The following is a 16,857-nucleotide window of genomic DNA, read 5'->3' as shown; positions in this document are numbered from 1 at the left end:
GATCACAGTGATTTTTTTTGGGGGGTCAGTAATGGGGCTTGAACTGGGTTTGGGCACTATCCCTCAGTTCTTCAGCTCGGGGCTGGGAAGGTGGCTCAGTGGTAGAGTGCTTGTCTTGCATGCATGAAGCCCTGGGTTCAATTCCTCAGCACCACATAAGCAGAAAAAGCCAGAAGTGGTGCTGTAGCTCAAGTGGTCGAGTGCTAGCCTTGAGCTGAAGAGCTGAGGGACAGCGCCCAGGCCCAGAGTTCAGGCCCATGAATGACAAAAAAAACCAAAAAGTTCTTCAGCTCAAGGCCAGCGCTCTACCTCTTGAGCCACAATGCCACTTCCAGGTTTCTAGTAGTTTATTGGAGATAAAGAGTAACGGAGTTTCCTGCCTAGGCTGGCTTTGAACCGTGATCCTCAGATCTCAGCCTCCTGAGTAGCTAGGATTACAGGTGTGAGCTACTAGCACCTGGCGATCACAGTGATTTTTGTGTTAGTTTTCAATTTTATTAACACTTTATTAAAGCTTTAATTCTTCAGTGTTAATGGATTTCCCCTCTGCTCCTACCACTAAAGAAGCCAGACTCCAAAGCCCAGGACCTCCATTATATCTAGTGCTACTTCATAGCTTCATCTCATTTACCTTTCTCCTCCCCATATGGGCTCTGACTAAATTCAGTATATTATGAGTTATTGGTTTGTAACAATTGAAGAAGTCATCAAAACAAATTCAGTAGGGCTACTTTTAAGTTTCACAGGTTGGTATTTGGAGCCGGGCGCCGGTGACTCATGCCTGTAATCCTAGCTACTCAGGAAGCTGAGATATGAGGATCCCGGTTCAAAGCCGGCCCGGGCAGGAAAGTCCGTGAGATGGAAGTGTTGCTGTGGCTCAAGTGGTAGAGCGCTCACCTTGAGCAAGGGACAGCGCCCAGGCCCAGAGTTCAAGCACCATGACCGACCAAAAAAAAAAAAAAAAAAAAAAAAGACGGTATTTTTAGAAAAATCTTGAAAATACAGAACTCAGGAGCTTCCGTGTATGCTAACAGTATGAACACAAACAAAAGGATATTTTCCCACATAACTCCAAAATCACTACTACACTAATATTGATAATATCTAAAACAAAAAAAAAAAAACACTTTAAAAGGACTGGGAAGGTGGCTCAGTGGTAGAGTACTTGCCTTGCATGCATGAGGCTTGGGTTCGATTCCTCAGCACCACATAAGCAGAAAAAGCCCGAAGTGGCACTGTGGCTCAAGTGGTAGAGCACTAGCCTTGAGCTGAAGAGCTGAGGGACAGCGCCCAGGCCCAGAGTTCAGGTCCCATGACCGACAAAAAAACAAAGCAAAACTTTAAAAATAGATTTTTTTGTTTTGTCATGGAAAGACAGGTTCTCCTTTTACATCTTTTCCCCTAAGGATATTCTATATTGTCACAGAACCTTCGTTGACAAGACCATCTTTTTCCTCTCCATTGCTATGAAATGCCACCTGGTGGTAAACCGTTTTCTGTAAAGAAAAGCAAAGAAGTGAGTGTCGTTGGAGCCCGGGTTAGTTCGTGTTTGGGAAAGGCCTGCCACTGCCCAAATTCTGCTCTGATGGCATGTCTGCGGAAAAAGCATTATGCTTTCCTTCGTTTACATCTGAAACTGTAACCATAACGCAAGTAAACGGCGGGGGAAATACACAAATAAAGCGGAGAATCTGCATCTTTGAATAGCCCGCAGCTGTTCCTTCAGCTGGGGAGAGGGCGAAACGCGTGGGGCACACTGCGCATGCGCCGCGGCCGAGCGCGCTGGGCCGGGGAGTGACAGGCCGGTCCAGAGCTTCTCGCAGGAAAGGTTGCGAGTTCCCACTAGAACAGAACCCCCCCCCCCCCCCCCCACACACACACACACACACGGCGGGCTCCCAAGCCAGCTCCCAGAACTCTACCCGAGCCTTACTCGTAGCACCGCGAGGACGGGGCGCCCGCGAAGGCGTCTGGGAGGAGGTGGTGCTCGCGCTGCCGCGGCGCCTTCTGGGATTGGGCTTCCGGCGGCTTCCGGGTGCGCGGTCGGAGAGAGTCCGTGCATTTCCGAGGCTTCCTCCGAACAAAGAGAATCGGGCCTCGGCTGAGCGGAGGTTAGTGGAGGCTACGAGCAGACTGCGAGGCTGGTCTGGCCGCGCTTCCGAGCCCAGGAGTGTCTCTGCGTCCTCCTTCCTCCCGCTCCCTCCTTGGGGTGGGGGTCAGCCCCACCCGCTCCCCCCTAGCAGGCCGGGTTCCTGTGGATGCTGGGCCTTCGCCTGGAAGACCTGGCGATCGGCCACTAGCCTTTCTCAGCGCTGGGGTCTTGGTCCGTCCCCGGACGTTGGTACATGTGGTGGGTGCTCCGGGCGCACAGTGGTTGGGGTCTGGGGAAAGCGAACTCCTCCAAACTAATCAGAATGTTGAGCCTGAATCAAGGCAGTGACAGTTCCGCCAGAGCGGGAACCCATCGGAGAACCAGTCTCTCCGACCTGAAATGTTCTCCCAGAGTATCGAGTGTGAGGTTGGAGCTAGAGGAAGGAACCGACCTGGAAGCGTTAGTTCTTAATCCTTCCACCTGCAGGGAACAGGGACTGCATCGAGTAACTGCAGCCAGCGTGTGAGGAAAACGGAGGAGTTGTGCTGGCTCCAGGACAGAGGCAATTGTCACCTAGGGTCTGAGGTGGACGGTCACCTGTGCACTATGGATATGAGAGAAGGAAACATCGGAACGCGAAGGAATGGTCAGGCAAGAAAGGTCCAAAAGCCCCCATTCTACCATAGCAAGACTCCAAGTGGTTAATCTGAGTTTATCCATGCAGACATCATCTTCAGAGTTTCTTTCTCACTTTGTCCTTTTATTTTTCTGCGCTTCCCGGTGAGATAGAAGCTAAGATCCAGATGAGTAGGAGCTTCCTCACTCCTAAACTTTAATCGTATTTGTCGGAGGAAATAGAATATCATCCCTTTCCTTGGGAAGTGAGAGGAAAGCCATAGTTATTGTCTACTATGTTTTATCGTTCAATTATTAGGTAGCTGACTAGGGTTAGGAGGAGTACCCTACTACTACATGTGTGTACTTGAATACTTGAACATGCATATGTGTGTACTAGTGCCTGAACTCAGGGCCTGGGCGCCGTCCCTTAGCTTTTTTTTTTTTTTCGCAAGGTTAGCACTCTGCTGCACTTCCAGCTTTTTGGTGGTTGATTGGAATTAAGAGTTTCTTGGACTTTGCTGCCCTTGGCTGGCTTTGAACCCAAATCCTCAGATCTCAGCCTCCTGAATAGCTAAGATTAAAGGTGTAAGCCTATCACATTTTAAAGATGTGTCAGTAGCTTCAGGAAAGCTAAAACATGTCCAAGATTATTCCAAAAGCAAGTCGTGTATTAGCAAATTCTGAATAATTGGATATTATTTAAAATTCATTTACAGTTTGTGCAAATATGCCTTCAGTTCATTAGAATTAAAGTAGTGTAGGGCTGGGAAGGTGGCTCAGTGGTAGAGTGCTTGCCTTGCATGCATGAGGCCCTGGGTTCGATTCCTCAGCACCACATAAACAAAAAGAAAAAAAGCCAGACGTGGCGTTGTGGCTCAGGTGGTAGAGTGCTAGCCTTGAGCTGAAATGCTGAGGGACAGTGCCCAGGCCCAGAGTTCTGACCCCACAACTGGACCCCCCCCCAAAAAAAAAGAAAAAGAATTAAAGTAGTGTAGAGAACAATAGTTTTATAGAATATGAGCAAAAAATTTTAATATTTATTGCTTTTGTTCCTTGCAAGCCATTTATGTATTCCTTCACTAGTGGCATTTGGACTAAAAGTTAGGTGAGTACAACCATGACTAAAATGAATAACATTTTCATGGTATACTTCTTCAACATGAGAGCTGATACATTTGGCTTACTTATCTCTTATTTGAATAATAAAATGGAAGCACTTGGCTCATAGTTACCTCTGTCAGCTCAGATTCTCAGTAAAATCATTTTTCTGACACCCAAAGTTAAAGACATGAGAGAAAAAAACAACAAACAAATGTAATATATAGCCTTCACTTCTTAGTCTAAAGAAATGCTAGGACAGGGTGGAAAGTTTGAATATAGACTGGAATGTTAGGGAATTCTTCTGTTGGGTATGAAAATAGTATTGTAGTCATGTAGACGAATCCTATTTGGGCCGATAATTCACTTTAAAATAGGTCATCCAAGAATAGTACACAGTTGCACATATACATGGTATGTACGTGGTGCTCATTGTTTTCTGGCTTCTACTTCTATGTTTTGGAAATATTTCCTAGTTTAAAAAAAAGAGTATGTAGGGGCTGAGAAGGTGGCTCAGTGGTAGAGTGCTTGCTTAGCACATGAGGCCCTGGTTCAATTCCTCAGCAATACATAAGCAGAAAAAGCCAGAAGTGGCGCTGTGGCTCAAGTGGTAGAGTGCTAGCCTTGAGTTGAAGAGTTGAGGGACAATGCTCAGGCCCAGAGTTCAGGCCTCATGACCAGCAAAAAAAGAAAAAAAAAAAAAAGAGTATGTATCCCTCGTTAGGGTAATCAAATTATAAATGTAAATCACTTAATTTAGTGTAGCATATAATAACTGCATAATGCATGTTTACTTTTACTCAGAGCAATACACTTTGGAGTTTTAGTCATGCTTAGAGATAGTTATTTCTCTTTTTACCTCTCCTCTTTACCTGGTGGTACTGGGGATTGAAACTATGACCTTAAGCCTGTTAGACAAGCACTTTACCATTTAAACCATACCTTCAGCCCTTTTGTCTAGCTGTCCTCAAAATTCACAAACCAGTCTCTTATCTCTTCAATAGCTGGGATTACAAGTGTATACCACCATGCTTAATTTCTCATTGAGAGAGAAAATAAAATTAGTGGTAGAGCCAGGCACTGGTGTCTTACACCTGTAATCCCAGCTACTCAGGAGGCTGAGATTTGAGGATTGTGGTTTAAAAGCAGTGTGGGCAGGAAAGTCCATGAGACTCTTATCTCCAATTAACCACCAGAAAACCGGAAATGGCAATGTGGCTAAAGTGGTAGAGGGCTTACCTTGAGCTGAAGAGCTGAGGGACAGCACCCCAGGCCTAGAGTAAGTGACAGATAATATAAGGAGAATAATGTATAAAGTTAGTAAGGGTAAATTAAATCCACCAGGAGCTTTTACTCACTGCCTTTCCCTTAACATATCTCAAGAATTACTGTCATTAAGAATGATAAAATAGCCAGGCACTGGTGGCTCATGCCTGTGATCCTAGCTACTAAGGAAGCTGCGATCTGAGGATCGTGGTTCAAAGCCAGCTGAGCAGGAAAATCCGTGAGACTCTTATCCAATAAACCACCAGAAAACCAGCCTTGAGCTGAAGAGCTAAGGGACAGCATCCAGGCCCAGAGTTCAAACCCCATGACTGACCAAAAAACAAAAAAAAAAGGCAAACCTCAAATCTCTCTTTTTGAATGAATTGAGGCCAACAAAGGTGATTTACTTAAAGTTATACACAATACTTTATTGAGAAATCTAGGAATAAAATTATTCCTCCACTTAAAAGATTTCTGCCATACTGGGGATATATCTCAGTGTTAAATCACCTGCCTAGCAAGTACTAGGCCCTAAATTCTATCCCTAACTCTGAAAAAAATTATTTTTTTGTAAGGCATGGATAATAGAAGGACCACTTTTGGTAAAGTCTGAGTGTATGTAACTCTTAAATATTTCTAATTGGCTTCTTTAAAGAAGTAGTTTGTAAGAGCTGGGGATATAGTTTGTTGGTAGAATGCATGTCTAGTATTCACAAGACCCTGAGTTCAATCCCTAAGACTACAGATAAAAGAGTTGTTGGGGCTGGGAATGTGTCTTAGTGGTAGAGTGCTTGCCTAGCATGCATAACGCTCTGGGGTTGATTCCTCAGTATCACATAAACAGAAAAAGCCAGAAGTGGCGCTGTGGCTCAAGTGGTAGAGTGCTATCCTTGAGCAAAAAGAAGCTCAGGGACAGTGCCCAGGCGCTGAGTTCAAGTTCAAGCCCCAGCACTGGCAAAAAAAAAAGTTTTGCCAGGTGCTGGTGGCTCACGCCTGTAATCCTAGCTACTCAGGAGGCTGAGATCTGAGGATTGCAGCTCAAAAGCAGCCTGGACAGAAAAGTCCGTGAGACTCTTACCTCCAATTAACCACCAGAAAACCGGAAGTGGTGCTGTGACTCAAGTGGTAGTGCAGTAGCCTTGAACTGAAGAGCTTAGGGACAGAGCCCAAGCTCCACAATCGACCCCCCCCCCCAAAAAAAAAAAAAGTTGTGATTTATCTCACTGGAATTTGAAAGTGCTTTGAGGAAGTATTTTTATTGGAAAAATGTATTTCTTTAAAATGTTATGCAGGGCCTCCTTGTTTAGTCCAGAGCTGTGCCATGGCGGAGGCTAGGGAAGAGGAAACTGTGTCAGCAGAAGCCTCGGGGTTCTCAGACTTGAGTGACTCAGAGTTCCTAGAGTTTCTGGACCTGGAAGATGATGAAAAATTATGTGCTTCACTTAGCAAGCCCGGTTCTTCCTCTGAACTCCCTGAGAAGGATGATAAGCCTCTAAGCTTACAGAACTGGAAAAGAGAATTGGATGTCTTATCACCCATGGAGAGATTTCACCTAAAATATTTATATGTCACTGACCTGACTACTCAGAGCTGGTGTGAATTGCAAATGGCATATGAGAAGGAGCTTCCTGGTGATTTGAAACCAGAGAAGGCAGCTGTTTTGAACACTGGTGCTAGCATCCACCTGGCTAGAGAACTAGAACTTCATGATCTTGTGACTATCTCTGTCAGCACTAAAGAAGATGCTTGGGCAATTAAGTTTCTGAACATACTATCAATGATTCCTACCCTGCAGTCAGAAGGGCGCATCAGAGAATTTCCAGTGTTTGGGGAAGTGGAAGGTATGTTTCTTGTTGGAGTGATTGATGAGCTGCACTATACAGCCAAAGGAGAATTAGAACTGACAGAACTCAAGACACGCAGGCGCCCTATGCTCCCTCTGGCAGCCCAGAAAAAGACTGTTTTCAAGTCAGTCTATACAAATGTATCTTTGATGCCATGGTGCAAGGGAAAGTGACTCCAGCAAGCCTAATCCAGCACACTGAATTGTGTCCAGACAAGCCACTGGGTCCTTCAGTGCTGAGGCATGCCCAGCAGGGAGGCTTTTCTGTGAAGTCTTTGGGTGACCTCTTGGAGCTAGTCTTCTTATCTCTCACACTATCTGACCTCCCAGTTATTGATACCCTGAAGATTGAGTATATTCATCAAGAAACTGCCACTGTGCTGGGTACAGATACTGTAGCCTTTGATGAAAAAGAAGTGAGAGGCAAGGTTCAGCACTATATGGCTTATTGGATGGGACACCGAGAGCCTCAAGGGGTTGATGTAGAAGAGGCTTGGAAATGTCGGACATGCAACTATAAAAACATTTGTGAGTGGAGGAAGAGTGGTGGAGTGCTCAGCTCTGCACTGGAGCCCCAACACAAAAAAGCCAAATGAACTGAAGTTCTGCTTTCAGCAATGTCTGTCATCTTCTAATGTATCTGAGTAGTGGGCCAGTCTCTGACCTGCTTTTGAGGATATTAATTTTTTTATATTTCTGCAACTTTTGATCATATTCAAATCTAGGACTGAGGCTCAAGGATGAGTAGGAGAGATTTGAGGTACACTGTCCCTCGAGCTTTGATATGTATTTCTAAGATTCTCATCATGTCTGGAAGAAAGGTATCCTGTAGCAATTGTTTTCCTAAGAAAAAAATTTCAGTGTGGCTCGGTGGTAGAGTCCTTGCTAGCCTGCACAAAGCCCCAGGTTCAATTCCTCAAGTACCACATAAATGGAAAAGGCCAGACGTGGCATTTTGGTGTGGTTCAAGTGGTAGAGTACTAGCCTTGAGCAAAAAAAAAAAAAGCTCAGGGACAGTGCCCAGGCCGTAGTTCAAGTACCATGACCGGCAAAAAAGAAAACAATTTCAAGTTCTAATAAATCTTCCTTTTGCTCAGTGAAATTCTTTGTTTTTCAAGTACTTTCTATATTTCTATGTTTTACATAATAAAATGTAATGCTATCTAGAACAGTTGAACTAATAGTTTTGTTTTATTTTGTTTTCATAACCTCAGCCCTTCAATGATGCCCACTATATAATTGTAGCCTATCACAAACCCTTAAATTCATACATAAATATTTTGGAATAGAGTTGATAGCAGGAGCAAATCAAGAATTTAAGCAGAATATTTTCTTTTTTTCTTTTTATTTATTTTTAGAATTGTTATAGAGGTGATAAACAGGGGTGTTACATTTCTATGTATCAGGTAATGAGTACATTTCCTTTTGTAAGTGTCATCTGTTCCCTCATTCTCTCCCATCCCTTCCCTCTTGTCTCCACCCACGAATTGTATAGTTTCACCTTCATCCATGTCTAGTGTGCTTTACTGCTGCACTTTTCACCCTTTTTCCTCAGATTCTGTGCCCTACCCCACCCCCCACAGACATGCATGTGAATATATTTCATATAAGGTAAATAATACAGAATCATCAGAAAAAATAATTTTTTTTTTGGTCAGTTGTGGGGCTTGAACTCTAGGCCTGTGTGCTGTCCCTGCACTCTTCAGCTCAAGGTGAGCACTCTACCACTTGAGCCACAGCACCACTTCCAGGTTTCTAGTGGTTTATTGGAGATAAGAGTCTCACGGACTTTTCTGCCCAGGCTGGCTTTGAACCGCGATCCTCATTTGTCAGCCTCCTGAGTAGCTAGGATTACAGGTGTGAGCCACAGGCACCTGGCCTAAGAATAAATTTTTTTAAAAGTTTTTGTTTCCATATCTTTGGAGTTTTAGTATGTATATTATTTTATATAAATATGAAGAGATATTTAGGCATTGTACCTTGGTGATTCCTACGATTATCCTCCTTTGATCTTACTGTATATATCTAGAATCCTGTGTAATTTGTCATATCCCCGTGTGTTTTAGATCTAACTTCTGCATATCAGAGAGAACAAATGCTGTTTGTCTCTCTGATCTTTGCTTACCTCACTTAACATGATTTGTTGTAATTAGCAAAGTATTTTCAATGAAGTGTTAAGGGGAAGAAAAATCAAAATGGCAATATTAAATATGGAAGATATAGATGAAATGACTTTCATACACTGTGAAATCCAGCAATGCTGCCAAGAAAAAAAAAATTTGTTTTTTGCCTTTTTGTGGTATGGGTTTTGGGCCTCATATTTGCTAGACAAGTGCTCTCTGTACCTTTTGAGCCATGCCTCCAGTTTAAGAAAAATTTTTATGTGTACAACAAGATAGGAACAACAAGAGTTGCACTTTGACAGTAGCAAAAACCTAGAAACTACCCAGGCCGCTAGCATAGCTGATATGTGGCACAGCTGCCAAAACAAAAGAACTACAGTAGCATGCAACATATGCATCAATTTAGCAATGCATTAGATGAAAGAGGTCCCAAAATACTACACACAGCATATTACCCTTTGTTATAAAGTAAAAAATACTAATGGCAAAACATTTTAAAGAAAATCTAGCAGGGCGCAGTGGCTCACACCTGTAATCCTAGCTACTCAGGAGGCTGATATCAGAGGATAATGGTTCAAAGCCAACCCAGACAGGAAAGTCTGTGAGATTCTTTATCTCCAATAAACCACCGTGAGACTCTTTATCTCCAATAAACCACCAGGAAACCAGAAGTGGCACTGTGGCTCAAGTGGTAGAGTGCTTGCCTTGAGCTGAAGAGTTAAGGGACAGCGCCCAGGCCCAGAGTTCAAGCCCTATGACCCAACCAAAATAAATAAATAAAAAGAAAAGAAAAAAAATCTAGGGGCTGGGAAGTTGGCTCAGTGATAGAATGCTTGCCTCGCATTTATGAGGCCCTGGGTTGGATTCCTCAGCACCAAATAAGCAGAAAAAAGCCGGAAGTGGTGCTGTGGCTCAAGTAGTAGGGTGCAAGCCTTGAGCTAAAGAGCTGAGAGACAGTGCCCAAGCCCAGAGTTCAGGCCCTACAACTAACAAAAAAAGAAAAAGAAAATGTAAAGGTGATGGAGAGAAATCTCAAGCCATCTCAGAACACAGTGGAGTCCTTAGCTACAAACATTACCAAACAGGCCATAGGAAATGATAGAGTTAGCACTTGTTTATGGAGATACTCAGATAATTTGTAGAGGTAGGTGGATAGAAGAAAATCAGTTGGCAGAGCTGGGATTTCTTTATTAATAGAAAGTTTAAGAGCTAGAAAATATGAATAATGTTAATATGATCTTGCTATTCCTATACTGTTTGAACATATGGGAACTAGAAGTGTGAATCAAGTGTCAGCCATGAACAAAAGCTAAGAATCGGAAGCCTTAAAGTTCAACTCCCAGTAGTGGCACCAATAAATAAAATAAAGATCTGGACATCAGTAGCAAATAAAATAGGTTACTTCTGGAGGCCTGTCTGATATTTTTATGGACATTGGGAAACTTGTGAAAGCACTTTCCCATTTGCAGAGAGCCAGGCACTGTGATAAGGCATGATTAAATCTGTCCACATTTAAGGGAGCTGAGGCTTAGAAGAGTTAAATAACCTTCCTAAGGTCCCACTGCTTGAAAGCAGATTCCAACTGGACACAGGGGCTTATGCCTCTCATCCTAGCTATTCAGGAGTCAGAGATTGGTAGAATCATGGTTCAGAGTTTACCTGAGAAAAAATTAAATGAGAACCCGTTCTCAACTAATAAAAACCTGGGCAAATCACAGATGCATGGGAAATGTACACAGTAAAATTGTGAGCCAGTGGGGTGGAAAAGTGGCTCAGTGGTAGAGTGTTTGCCTTGTATGCACGAGGCCCTGGGTTTGATTCCTCAGCACCACATAAGTAGAAAAAGCCGGAAGTGGTGCTATGGTTCAAGTGGTATGGCACTAGCCTTGAGCTAAAGAGCTGAGGGACAGTGCTCAGGCCCAGAGTTCAGGCTCCACGACCTACAAAAAATAAATTTAAAAAAAAATTGAGGGCCAGGATGTCCCTGGCAAAAGTGAGACCCTGAGAGATAAAGCAAAAAAGGGTTTGACTCCAATTGTAGAGCACCATCTACCAAGGGAGAGGCCCTGAAATCAAACTAATACTACCAAAAAGACTTCAGACTAGGTATGTCCTATTGCAATGGTTATTAAACCATTGTCCTACAAAGTTTTCTTACTGTTGTTAAGATTGTTGGACTATATACACATTTAGCAACTCTGAACCAAAATGCTGATATCAGAACTGTTTCAGATATCTGGTTCTCAAATTTCAGAGTATTTGCACTGCATATATAATACAGTATCTTGCGAATGGGACCTCAAGCTGTTGTCCTAATGTAAAATACATTTCTGTCTTAAATACACCTATTCACATTTTCTGGAGGTAATTTTACACAGTATTGCAAGCACAGCTATATTTTGATTGCAACTCATTCCATGAGATCAGGTGTGAAAATTTTCAGCTTCAACAAGTTGGCATTCAAGAGTTTCTGGTTTGGGTTCATTTCAGATGATAGAGTCCAGTGCTCACTGGTATTATTATAGGCTCTATTAAGTTTGGGATTAAAGTAGGGGTTATAGTTAGCTGGATTTTGTGTGTAAATTAACAGTCTTTAAGAAAAGAACTTGCTCTGGGTTCTGTAGCATTTTATTTGTTTTATAGGAAAAGGAAAACAAAACCTGTATCAACTAGATCAAACAGATATATAGAACACTAATCACCACAACAGAATACCATATCTCTTAAGCACAAATAGCACATTGTCCAAGGCAGACTACATGTTAGGCCACATATTAAATCTCAACTGATTTTTTTTTCTTTTGGTGATATAGAAGTTTGCTTTTGGTGCTCTGCCAATCGAGTTCCACCTCTAGCCTCACTTTTTGCTAGTTATTTTGGAAATGTAGTAGTCTCAAGAGTTTTTGAGCCCATCCAGCCTGGCTTCATTTTTTTTGGGTCCGGTTGTGGGGCCTGAACTCTGGGCCTGGGAGCTGTCCCTCAGTTCTTCAGCTCAAGGCTAGCACTCTAACTTGAGCCACAGTGCCACTTCCAGCTTTTTTTATTTTTGCTTATGTGTTGCTGAGGAATTGAACCCAGGGCCTCAGGCATGCAAGGCAAGCACTCTACCACTGAGCCACCTTCCCAGCCCCAAATATTTTTTTAATTAAGTTTTTTATTGTGAAAATACTATACAGAGGGGCTGGCTTCAAATATTATCATCCAAAAATCTTGTACAGCCCAGTATTGGTGGCTCACTCCTGTAATTCTAGCTACTCAAGAGGCTGAAATCTGAAGATCTCAGGGATTAGAGCCTGGGCTGGCTTGGAACCACGATCCTCAGATCTCAGCCTCCTGAACAGCTAGGATTGCAGGCTTGAGCCACGGTGCAGCTCTGTGAGACTCTTTTATTTATTTATTTGTTGGTCTTGGGGTTTGAGCTCTAGGCCTGGGCCCTGTCCCTGAGCTCTTCAGCTCAAGGCTAGGCTCTACCACTTGAGCCATAGCACCACGTCCAGCTTTTTCTGCTTATGTGGTGCTAAGGAATTGAACCCAGGGCCTTATGCATGCTAGGCAAGCACTCTACTGCAGAGCCACCTTTCCAGCCCCTCTGTCAGTCTCTTATTTCCAGTTAACTACCAGAAAACCTGGAAATGGCATTTGGCTCAAAGTGGTAGAGTGCCAGCCTTAAGCAAAAGAGTGTAGGAACAACACCCAGACCCCAAGTTCAGGCCCCACAAACTGACAAAAACAAACATCCAGATCTCAGCCTCCTGAGTTGCCAGTGTGAGCCATTGGCCATTGCAAGTCTCAGTACATAAAAAGTTATTTACCAAAGCCGGGCGCTGGTGGCTCACGCCTGTAATCCTAGCTACTCAGGAGGCTGAGATCTGAGGATCGCGGTTCAAAGCCAGCCCGGGCAGGAGAGACCGTGAGACTCCTATCTCCAATAAACCACTAGGAAACCGGAAGTGGCGCTGTAGCTCAAGTGGTAGAGCGCTCGCCTTGAGCTGAAGAGCTGAGGGACAGCGCCCAGGCCGAGAGTTCAAGCCCCACGACCGACAAAAAAAAAAAAAAAAGTTATTTACCAAGTATGTTTTTTTTTTCTTTTTGTCTGTAGTGGGGCTTGAATTCTGGGCCTAGGTTCTGTCCCTCAGCTCTTCAGCTCAGGGCTAGTGCTCTACCACTTGAGCTACAGCGCCACTTCCGGTTATCTGGTGGTTTACTGGAGATAAGATTCTCCCCAGACTTTCCTGCTCCGGCTGGCTTTGAACCACAATCCTCAGATCTCAGCCTCCTGAGTAGCTAGGATTACAGGTGTGAGCCACCGGTGCCTGGCTTACCAAGTATTTTCTTCAACCACAACTGTAAGTGATTTGAAATCAGTAAAGGTAGTAAAACATAAATCCACAAATTTGTGGAAACCAACACATTAATGAGTCAAAGATAAAAAAATATCAAAGAAAATTAGAAAATACAGATGGGATGAAAAGACAGAATATTATGAAACTTTACTATTGTAAAGCATTGCTAAGGTGAGGGGGAGGGAATTCACAGCTATAAATGCTTACATTGTAGGCTGGGAATGTGGCTTAGTGATAGAGTGCTTGCCTTGCATGCATGAAGCCCTAGGTTCGATTCCTCAGTACAATATAAACAGAAAAGGCTGGCTGTGGCTCAAGTGGTAGAGTGTTAACCTTGAGCAAAAGAAACCTTGAGTTCAAGCCTCAGGACTGGCAAAAAAGGAAAAAAAGCTTACATTGTAAAATAAAAATCCAGAATCAATAACCTTTCAGCTTAAGGGAGTAGGAAAAGAAAAAAAAAAAACCTAAAATCTTTTAGAAGGAAGGAAATAAAATTAGAGTAAGGATAATAGAATAATAAACAATAAGAAAGGTAATAAAGAAGACTCAAATTACTAACGCCAGAAATCAAATAGGTATATGACTACCAGTTGCACTGAAATATAAAGGATTGTAAGAGAAAAAGTGTATGACAAAAAAAGTGATTGACCTTCATGAAATGAACAAATTCCTAGAAACCAAGAGTAAATCACAGAAGACTAGGAGGACAGAATGCATCTGTAGACAAAATATCTCTTAGTTGTATACTGGCTTTGCATTTATTTTGTGAGAATGCACTTGCATACCAAACAAGCTGCACCATCAGATGGATTTATTACAGATAGTCAGCCAAGGTTGACAGAAGCTTGCCATTCTGGGTAAGCTGACCCTCAAGTCTCAGGTCAGCTTCTCAGGGTGATGGAGGCTTGCATGTGTGTCATTCTGGAAAGGAACATGCCTTGGGATTCATACCCTGGGGTTAATGACATGATGAACTAAAAGTCGTAAAGTTCTACGTCCAAGATCCTGAGGGGCTGTTTCAGCCAGCTTCTTAGGATGCTGCCCTCCCAAAACATTTTATATTTATGCTTGAGAACTCCAAGCAAGAAAGGGAAGGAACAGGGGCTGGGAAGGTGGCTCAGTGGTAGAGCGCTTGCCTTGCATGCATGAGGCCCTGGGTTCGATTCCTCAGCACCACATAAGCAAAAAGAAAAAAGCCGGAAGTGGCGCTGTGGCTCAAGTGGTAGAGCGCTAGCCTTGAGCTGAAGAGCTGAGGGACAGCGCCCAGGCCCAGAGTTCAGGCCCACGACCGACAAAAAAAAAAAAAAAAAGAACATTCTATGAGGCCGGCATTAACCTGATATCAACGCCAGACCAAGACATTACAAAAAAGAAAACTACAGACTAAAATGCCTTAGGAACACTCATGCAATCCTTCTCAAGGAAAGCCTGCAGGAGACCAACACCTTGACAGTGGCAGGGTGGGGGCAGCACTGGGAGGAGCCAACGGGCAGCACGTGACTGGGTGCCGCTGGCCACGCCCAGGAAGTCCGCATCCGGTCCACCCGCCGGCCCGCCCCGGCACATGTTGACAATCCGAGAGTTCAAAGTGTGTCTTCTCGGGGACACGGGGGTCGGGAAGTCAAGCATCGCGCGTCGATTTACCGAGGATAACTTTGAGCCCAACGTCCATCCCACCATCGGGGCATCTTTTATGACCAAAACCGTGCCTTATGGAAACGAGCTTCACAAGTTCCTCATCTGGGACACGGCGGGTCAGGAGCGGTTTCATTCCCTGGCTCCCTTGTATTATCGAGGATCCTCCGCGGCTGTCCTAGTGTATGATATTACCAAACTGGATTCATTTCATACCTTGAAGAAATGGGTTAAAGAACTGAAAGAACATGGCCCAGAAAACATTGTAATGGCTATTGCTGGAAACAAATGTGACCTCTCGGATATTAGGCAGGTGCCTCTGAAGGAGTCTGAAGAATATGCGGAATCCATTGGTGCCATAATGGTTGAAACGAGTGCTAAGGATGCTGTTAATATCAAAGAGCTCTTTCAAGGAATCAGCCGCAAGATCCCACCCTTAAATACCCAAGAAAAAGGAAGGGATGAAGTGATCAGGCTTGGGAGCCCGAATGCATCAATAGGCCAGAAGCGGCGGTGCTGTTGACTGGGGGGCCATAGCACAGGAAACTCTTAAGAAGCCAGAGCCTTAGCCCCTACAGGGACCTGCCATCGGAGGCCGGCGTCTACCACACTCTTGGAAGACCTGCTGGGAGCAGAGCAGGAAATATCAATTGAAAAATACTTTAGAAATCTCTGGAAAAAAAACACCATATCACCAAAATATGGCCTTTTTGTCCATAAAATTACCTAGTGAGTAATAGGTATAGTTGCCCTTTTTGCTGAAAACATTAGAAAACTTTTAGATTAGAACACAAGTCTTAAAGCACTGTTTACGCTGACTTCTGGTGTCACCTAGCCAGATTTTAATAACATCTCCACGACCCATTGCCTTAATTACCCGACCAGTTTTTGCCAAACAGTATTGAAGCTAGCTTTGGAAGTAAGCTTGTATTACATTTCTAGTGAAAATCGGAGAAGTATAACTGGATCATCACTCAAGTTGAGACTTGGCTTCTCTAAGAGAGAAGAAAGATGCATTTGAAAACATCATCGTCATCTTTTACTTGATGAACATTTTGCTAAACAGACCACACTAGAGTAAAATATTTCATACAATTTGGGAGTTGGGAGGCCTGGTTTTATAGAGTCAGTTAAGTAGTCATGTAAGCAGTGATAAATTGAATGTATGAATATAATTCAGGAGACCACTCAACATTCATCACTCCCAATAAATTTCTACACTCTGTAAGAAGCATTTACTCCACAGTGTATTATTTTACTAAGAGAATATATCATGTTATCTAGGGCAAAAATTAACTGTCGAATGAGAAGTCTAAATTGTAGGGCAGACTTCTAAGAATAGCTATCAGAAGTCACAGTAAAGCCAGACAGAGGAAGTATTGCCACCATAAAATTCTAGCCCAAGACTGAATAATCAGTCTAGGCTTGAGGAGGATAAAAATAAGATCCAACCTGGTGATCCCAATGAACTGATCAGTGGAAACCTTCCTTTTCAGATACCCTGTCTGGTCAGTTAGTTAAAGATATCTGGGTCCAAAGGAAGTTAAAACAGAAAGCATGGAAAAGGAAGAACTATTGCTACTGAAAATTCGAATCCTGTTACTACTCTAATGTTCATAAAAATTTGGCATCAACAAGCACTTGATTTTTTTTTTTTTTTTTTTTGTCGGTTGTGGGGCTTGAACTCGGCCTGGACGCTGTCCCTCAGCTCTTCAGCTCAAGGCGAGCACTCTACCACTTGAGCTACAGCGCCACTTCCGGTTTTCTGGTGGTTTATTGGAGATAGGAGTTTCACGGTCTCTCCTGCCCGGGCTGGCTTTGAACCGTGATCCTCAGATC

General features: G+C 43.4%; 2 protein-coding genes across 2 annotated transcripts; both read left to right on the top strand.

Annotated features, from left to right (window-relative positions):
- Positions 1 to 2,033: 2,033 nt before the first annotated feature.
- LOC138803470 (exonuclease V-like) lies at positions 2,034 to 8,258 on the top strand. The gene is given in 4 exon segments (XM_069987544.1): positions 2,034 to 2,111; positions 2,579 to 2,752; positions 6,367 to 7,023; positions 7,026 to 8,258. Coding segments are annotated over 2 exon segments (1,116 nt in total). The 5' UTR covers positions 2,034 to 2,111; positions 2,579 to 2,752; positions 6,367 to 6,395; the 3' UTR covers positions 7,514 to 8,258.
- A 6,265-nt stretch (positions 8,259 to 14,523) lies between these two features.
- On the top strand, positions 14,524 to 16,641 carry LOC138803287 (ras-related protein Rab-31-like). The gene has a single exon (XM_069987108.1). It carries the CDS (start codon positions 14,948 to 14,950, stop codon positions 15,539 to 15,541), a length of 594 nt encoding a protein of 197 aa, XP_069843209.1. The 5' UTR covers positions 14,524 to 14,947; the 3' UTR covers positions 15,542 to 16,641.
- The last annotated feature ends 216 nt before the right edge of the window (positions 16,642 to 16,857 follow it).

The sequence above is a fragment of the Dipodomys merriami genome, unplaced genomic scaffold (genome assembly GCF_024711535.1).
Source record: "Dipodomys merriami isolate MVZ:Mamm:240054 unplaced genomic scaffold, mDipMer1.0.p SCAF_34, whole genome shotgun sequence".
NCBI lineage: Eukaryota > Metazoa > Chordata > Mammalia > Rodentia > Heteromyidae > Dipodomys > Dipodomys merriami.
This window is presented reverse-complemented; position numbering and strand designations above follow the sequence as displayed.